The sequence below is a fragment of the Megalops cyprinoides genome, chromosome 21, assembly GCF_013368585.1.
Source record: "Megalops cyprinoides isolate fMegCyp1 chromosome 21, fMegCyp1.pri, whole genome shotgun sequence".
In the NCBI taxonomy this organism is placed as follows: domain Eukaryota; kingdom Metazoa; phylum Chordata; class Actinopteri; order Elopiformes; family Megalopidae; genus Megalops; species Megalops cyprinoides.
This window is the reverse complement of record NC_050603.1, coordinates 6,485,914-6,494,195: the sequence shown is the minus strand read 5'-3', so window position 1 is coordinate 6,494,195 and position 8,282 is coordinate 6,485,914. Positions and strand designations below refer to the sequence as shown.

General features: G+C 40.8%; 1 protein-coding gene across 1 annotated transcript in view; it reads left to right on the top strand.

Annotated features, from left to right (window-relative positions):
- The first annotated feature begins 3,982 nt into the window (after window positions 1-3,982).
- Window positions 3,983-8,282, top strand: part of csmd2 (CUB and Sushi multiple domains 2) — a 275,160-nt gene continuing 270,860 nt past the window's right edge. Inside the window, exon 1 of the mRNA XM_036555086.1 lies at window positions 3,983-4,468. Within this exon, the coding sequence (XP_036410979.1) occupies window positions 4,285-4,468 (184 nt within the window). The 5' untranslated portion in view covers window positions 3,983-4,284. The remainder of the gene's footprint in view (window positions 4,469-8,282) is intronic.

Genomic DNA, 8,282 nt, shown 5'->3' with positions numbered 1-8,282 from the left:
TGTAGTCATATTAAAGTGCCATGACTGTGATGATCTTCACATAACAGCACAAGGTATTTCACGGTGAAAATAATTATGCAATGCTTTAAAAATAACCATCCAAGATTTCTTGCCAAGATACAATTTTTTTCAAAGGTGACAGCCTCATTCAGTCAAGGCGCTTTTGATGTGGGGATCCATTGTCTGTGTGGTTTCATGCATACTTACATTAACTGAATGAGCTAGCCACTGATTATTATCTCTTAAATGTTCTCTTATCCTGAGAGCTATCTTAAATGATACCTCCAGTGGTAAACTACACACTCTCCATAGCTTTATTGAGCATACCATTAAACAATGAGCAATATTGGAAACAATATCATGATCCATAATATTCTGTAATACTCCTACTACTCCTACTCCTACAGCTACTAATAATAATAGTTATTATTATTATTATTATCAACCTACTAAATTTAACAGTGGAGCCATCATATGCTTTAGAAACAGCTGAAGTCGACATCACTTTATACAGTGGCTAGCTAACCTTACAAAAAAAAAAAAAAAAAAAAACAACAGCATTCTCTTCAACTGCATCTTGAAAAATAATAAATCATATGTACCCATGCCCATCTTTGGTAATGGTAATCGTTTGAGACACATATTTTAGGGTAAACGAGATGCCTCGAAGATGCCTGTTATGGGGTAATGTGGGGTAACGCCTGTTCAGCTGTAGCTTGTTTAGCTAGCTGGCTGTAAAGGATTAACAGTTATGAATTTGACAAATACACAGCCACGCTACCTAGTTACAATTAGTTATTGTCATTGGTTACACTTCTTGACAGCATGCGATCCGCTAACTAGATAAAATTAAAGCTTAAGTTTTAATACTAGCCTCCACAGCTACATCAATAAGACCTTGGCTAAACTAGCTAGTTATTGCAATAAAGACTTGCCGAACATTTTTCAACCTAACAATCTTTACATGACTTTAAAATCACTGTCAATTGAAGAGCTCCACTCTTTTCATACAGCGAGTTCGCAATCATTAATGAAAAAAAAAAAGTTGGTAACGTGTGCCTGAACATTTAACAAAGTAACTATAATAGCAACCCTGTGTTCACTATACCCACTACCCCGTATCGCTGTAGGCTACCTGGTAATATTTGATTTAACGTTTTATGCGTTACATTGCACTGGACAGGTCGCTATAGAAATATAATTGCAATATACACATCTCTGCAAATAAAACAGTGGCGGTTGTGAACGCAGGTCGCCTTTTTCAATGATATATATCACTAATCCTACCTACCACCTTCAGTTTTTACCTTAAAAGCAAACGTTCACGTGACGTAACTTAAATACGTAAAAGTAGACAGTAACCACACATTAGGCTATTTACCGCTTCCTTTGTTTTCATTGTGGTCTAGTTTAATGGCGTTGAATTTTCAATTAGCCTTATTACTCGAGTTTTAAAGGATAAATAGACAATGAACATAAAGCCTTACGATCCCCTTTGCAAATCAATTAAAGTTTCAAATGCTGCAGCTGGAAAAAAAAAAAAAAGATGAGCTCATACTTGTCATATAGCTCCTACATTCGCTTTCCCCTTTGTTAAACATTATTGTGCTATGTCATTGCATATTCAAGCTGAGTAATTACGTTTTCTCCCTAAGGTTGCAAGGCTAGTCTGTCAAACGGTTCAGTCTAGCTGATCTGTTTCATAATAAATGTTTCCTTGCGAATTCTCCCTCTTTATGGCTGGCCTATTAACTATTTAAACCCAATATAACGGTTCTTCAGAATGTGTAACTTATTCTGATAGACTTCTACTGTTACTTAATAATAATAATAATAATAATAATAGTATATCTACACCATTTAAACACTGAATTTTTGACATTCATTACTAATGAATAATAACTAATTTTACTGATTAGTTATCGTATTGAAAGAAAAAGGAAACGTATAACTTCAACTAGCTACTCTAAGTTATTGTACAAGATAATGAGCAAGCACCGCTCATGCCATGCGGTGTATCTGTTGGCCTACTCACTTTACACTAGGGCTTGGAATTTTGGCTTTGGGGTCGACTCCGCCAGAGCCATCCTTGATTGGTTCTTCTGTTGGCTTTCCTGCAAAATTATCTGTGGGTTTATTTGCATTCTCCGGTGAGTCTGATTGTAGGCCGCGCCGCGCCGCTTGGATCCGCTTCCATATTTCAAAGCATAAAGTATCGAGCTCGTCCTCAGGTGCGTCCGGATGGATCCATACCGAACGGGGAAAAGGTCCCCATGCGCCGGAATCCGAAGGCCGGTTTTGTCTCGGCAAGTTTCTCCCTAAACTGGCTGTGGCCATAATATCTCCCTGAGCTACTAATACTCCTTTGGTGGCATGCTGAAATCAATACAATCAATGGTAAACATTGGAATGTTTGATTTGAATGTGTTTAGGATTCCAGAGAAGAATAGCTAAATGCAAACAAACAAAGAGCCATGGGAACTAGAATAATTCCGTTTATTAGGCCGCCTGTATAATTAATCTCCATACATTTCACAGTGGTGGGAGCGTGAGCCAAATATATCAAACAAATATTAAACGTGAACAAAGCACGTACACAGATCGGACGAAGAGGTTATGCTCTCGATTGAGCATTCGACAAAAAAATTTCCACGGTCGTGAGTAGGCTACATGCAGAATCTTCTGCTAGTGACTTCACATGGGCACAACGATGCTTTTCAAAAGTTGAAGCGACTGTATACCTCCTTTTATATAATTGATACGACACAGGGGGCCTTGGATTGCAAGTGATAATCAATTGAGTGGCGTAAAGAAGTAACTGCGATGCATAGATAATTTGGTTTAATGTAGGCGGAGGAATTGATTTTTACACTTTGTACATGATGAATCTTAATGTAATGTTTGAAGACACACGCATTTCATTAATCGGAATGGCGCAAAACCAAGGCTATTTGAAAACGAATTACCTGCTATATGCCCTAAAAGAAAAAGACAGATTTGTGTGCGTGGGTTCCAGAATGCTAAGCATCAAATTCACCAGCAGCTAACAAGGTTTGAACGTCGAAGGCACGCCAGTCAAGCAATTATACAGGATTACACAAAATTAAAAAACAAAAAAGTTGTTCGTCTACTTAAACATGTATCCCTAACGCCCTTCAAATCAGTATTAATGTGTGTGCTGAATATCATATATAATAATTATGTGAATTTTAATTTCATGCTGCAAAGCCAATGATTCCCAACAGAGAGTTATAATGCAATGGCCTTGGTAGTTCATGACCTCTGATCACGTAAAGGGAGACAGATAGTTTTCTATATGTACACATGTGATTCCTTTGGGACTGCCATTTATGTTATTAGGAGTTAGAGAAAAGTGCATATACGTTTACGTTTCACTTCATATTGATGGCCGAACAATAAATGTAATCATTATTTGTAGTAACTGAGTAGTAAGATAGTAGTAGAAATAGTAATAGTTCAATGTTTATGCCATATTCTCATTTCTAGCTACCACAGAATTGACTAATGATGATATGTATCACTAAATGACGGCTCCATATGATGGGCTATGTTTTTTTTTTTTTTTTTTTTAACTAATAAGGTGCCTTACACTCACAGTGTGAGGAGGGGGAAGGGGGGGGCGCTAGGGGGCGAGAGAGAGAGAGAGTGAGGGAGGGAGAGAGACGGCAGAGTCTTCTTTGCAGTCTCTTCTTGTCCTTAAGACTGGAAATACTGTAAGCTTAAAAGGCTTGAGATACTGGAAATAAATTATCGATTGTTTATTGATTTTCCACCTCAAAAAGATCCAAGCTGTCAAGGAGGCTGTAAACTTTGTAATGGGGACAACGGGCTCTCAGCGATTTCAGTCGGTTTTGATCTTCGCTTTTCCGGTGCACCGTTATTTATTCTAAGACAGGATGAAATATGAACTATCGACAGAGAAGATAAGGCTATTAATTCAAACAAATAAGAATACAAACACCAGCCTCTTGTGATAGCAGCAGAAGAAATCCCTCTGGTCTCAAATCAATGTTCACAATTCCAGAAGAAGAGGGACAAACACGGGCATTCTTTGCGGGCAGAAAAGTCTGCTTTCGTTCTTGCTGTTCTTTTTTTGGTGCGAAATCTTTCCACTAAAATTCGCTAACCCCTCGGTCCGCGTGAGATGGTTCAGTCCAGCTGCAGAAGCGGAGTCTCGATGCATTGGGATTTTTCTCAGCGCCGACACAAAGTGAATCTTCCTTTTAAAACCATCTGATAACGTGCCTGCCAAAAAATCCTGCCATGAGCGCCGCTTTGAATTCTGACGGAACGGGACTAGTAAGGACAGAATGCAGATGCACATATAGCGGGGCAAAGAAACTGGACGGATTAGGGATTTTTGCGCTAATGAAGGTGGGAGTACAAGCGCACTACTGGAGCCGCGTTCTCTTCTTGTATATGGGGTTGCTGGCTGCATCGGTTAAGGGTAAGTTACCCGTTCTGTATTATGTCGCCTAAGCACGGCGCAGAAGAGGGAGCGGAGCGATAATCGCCTCTTGTTTGAGGACAACACGGTGTTTGTTTATCCCGCAAATTAAATTTCGTCTCCCCAAAGTTCCTCCGAGATTTATTGTTTTCATACTGAACGGATGGAAATACTTGCGATTAATCCTCCATGTGTCCGCGACTCTGGACTTGATTTTCATAATCAAACACGCATTTTTATGAAAGGGAATTCAAGGCAAACGCAGAGAAAGCCCCGTTGATATGACAGTTTCATAAAACAAACACTGAATAAGACATGCTGTGTTGTGTCTAACAGAGCAGTACACTGTATAGAGCACGGTAAGGTAGCCATTTGAATGATGAGTATAATGTGACGATCATATGAGCTGGACTCTCGGTGTGCATGCAATTACAATTGTGCGTTGTTTGCCGTTAATGTCTAGTTGTGCATCGTTTGCCCCCTCCTCTTCCTCTGTTTAAAACATTTTTCTGAGATTATGTCAGCACCATATTTTAGCTGGCTGTCCACATAATGCGCTTGTGCAATGCCAAAAACGGATCCTACTGCAGTTTCCTAGAACCCTTAAAATCTTCCCATTTCTTTCCATTGGGAGTCTTACTTTGAATTTTGCCGAACGCTGTTTGTGGAGTGACGGAACATCATAGTGAAGTCACATAGACTCTTGAATCCCGATGCCGGCTCAACGATATCTTCCATTTGCGAACTGAACATGTAGATTGTGGAATGTACTGTGTCTGGTAGTCGTTTCTCCAGCACGGCTTTAAGTATCACGGTATATTTATGGAGGTTTATAACGTGTGTGTTCTTATGCCTGTGAAATATCACACATTGATGCTGAATTCATTAATTGCAGAGCCCCGCGGTATCAAAGGAGAGGATACAGCCTACTCGACATGAAGTAACCGCGGTGTTACTCATCACATTTGTGTGCGCCGAGCTGCTTAATTTACAGGTGGCAAATGGACATTGTGCTCGTTGAATGGATGTAGGTTGTCATGAGGATGCTCTCTGGCGAGAGCATTGGACGCATTTTAAATCCGATGAGTAGGACGAAATGTGAGGACGTGTTTTTTTAGGAAGCGAATGAAAGGGGTATGAAAGTCGGAGAGTACAAGTGCAAAAAAAAAAAAAAAAAATCACATGTACTCTTCGTGTTATGCAATGCGGTGCGCGAATTAATAAAACTTTAATTTTTAACTGGAATGCCGTGATCATTCTGTATTCATCTTATGATAAATGCATGTCATGGTCTTTCCTCGTTACTCATGTCCTGCGGTTTCATTTTTTCCCCTTTTTTTGTGGAGAGACCTTGGGCTGGATTCTACCATGACGACAGATGCAACATACACTATGAACGTCCCTAGTTACTCTTGCTCCGCCGCGTCTCAAGTTAAATTCAGCCGTCATGGCCAGTATATCAAGTTAAGGTGCAGCCAGCTCCGCTGAATTTTTCATTAAAACAACACTATATCTAGCCCATTTTCACTCTCAACATTTTCAATAAACAGAAGCCACAGAGGCAGAGACCGCTTAGAGAAAGGCGTTCATTCAGTGCACTTCCCTGTTGTTAGAAAATAGTGTTCACCCTGCAAGAATGGCCACAGAAAAAAGGGCAGCTCCGGACTGGATGAACAAAAGTGGTATTTTGGGGGAAGAAACGGTTAGAGACCGTAACAACACCAGTCTTGTTTGATTGGTAATGAGCGGGGACGGCATAGCCTCCACCGAGGAGAACCGCACCACATCCTTAAAAATAATAATAATAATAATAATAATGCATAAAACGCTCAATAGTACCCGTTTCAACCACAGAGTTTAGTGCGTGTCCGGCGTCAAAGGCGTTCTGCATTCGCTGAAAAATACCCTCTGTTAGTGCAGGACAATGATAACGTTATGTAGACCGCAGCGGTCTGTGTTGCATCGCGTTGGCCATTCCTAAGCAGTTGCCCTATTTTCCCATCGAGTGGCACCAGAGCTTCACTGTTACGCAGCAAGTCGGTGTTGAACGCTATGTGCAGGTATACGTAAGTCGTCAGCTCGGGCTTACACCGCGAACACGTCGAGCGAATGTTCTTTGTCGCCTGAAACCGATAAGGTTTAAAAGGGAAGCGCACCCACGTATCGGGAGCTAAATGACAGACGGACACTTGCTAAAAAGAAAGAAAGGGAATAATAATAATAATTACAATAATAAAAAAAAACATCAAAAATCTGCCTTCATAAGCACGCTACACATCATGATCGTGTTCATGCTACTGATTTGTTTGCAGTCTGAAGGGTAATGCTGGTAACATTGTTTGGTTTTTAGCCGCAATGGATGCGAGTGGCGCTTAGAAGTCGTGACACTGGTTAAGTTGTGGAAATACTCCCGTCACGCTTCCTAAATTTATGAGCATTGGAGAACACATCTGCTCTCCAATATACCAGCTTACACCGATCAATACATAGACCTCAGAGTGAGTGCGCACAGTTGGGAGATAGCCTACTTCATCTATACTCATGCAAGCACACATAGACAGGAAAGACGATTATTTTTGCATCGTACGCTTCCATGCAAAACTATTACTGCATAAAGTGCCAGTAACGTCGCTATCCGACGTCGCCGGTATCAGGAGAGTACTAACTACCACCTAGCTCGCGGCCGGCCACCTCTGTAGTCGTTGTTAATGGTAACCAGCAAATTCTGTCAAAGATGCTTATGCGTTTTCGATGAAGTGGCTATGCAGTCGAATATGTTCACGGATTGGGACATTAGTAATTCTGTTTGTGATACCCGTTTTCTAAAATGCCGGGCGCCAAGCAGCGAAGTGCTCGTGAATCTTAATGTAGCCTGTTGGTGTTGTGTATGTATTCGGCTCTCCGGCTCGCCGTTAAGCATGCATTCTTGTCTTAACGTTACCGAACTAAAGTTGCAGTGTCAGTGTATATTTATGATGCAACTTGCTGCAATATCATTAGGCACATTCGGAGCGCAGCCGAGCATTTGCGGACGCATTCGAATTCCAATGTGTTCCCCAAAAGTGACATGTCCTTATATATTCCCCTAAAGGGCAGGTTTGAAGACGTGACAACGGAGGTCAGAGGTTGTTTTCCCCATGTGCAATGCATTGCAAACTAACTAACAGGCAGCCAGTGACCGCTCCGCAATGTATATAAATAATTAGTCCGAAAAGCAACAAGTCTCGCACAGCAAACTCACTGTTGCGACAACAGCGCGCGTATGGAGAAAATGTTGAACAAAAGGGGCAATACGATACATTTACCAGCAAAGCCAGGACTGACGATATTTAGTGATTAGACTCTTCACAAGGTTGGCTTCCTGGAACAAGTCAAATTAGGGGACTCATTCGGATGTTACGTCATGATTTCTGACCTCCTCAAACGTTTATGCATCAATTTACGTTTATTCATTATTCCCCATATTGTTTTTTCCCTTAAAGTTTAAGAACATTTCTATGAATACACCACACCCCCCCTTTTTCCCCCACCCCCCTTGTACGAGACCTAACCATCCATTTCTCCGGCACGCAAAGGGCATGCTTTGCCTCGATTAAAAAGACACCAAGGAAGTGGAGCTGAAATAAGAGGAGACATAACTCTAGCTGAAGTCTGAAGTGCTATTTTATTGAAATGTCTAAAAATGTGGGAGTCCCACGGATTGTTTTAAGGTGGCTAGTAGTTTTTTTTTTTCTTTTTGCTTTAAGGTTTATTTAAAATAAATACGAGGGATGATATTGTTCCGGAAAACAGCTATTAAGCAGGCTAATCCATA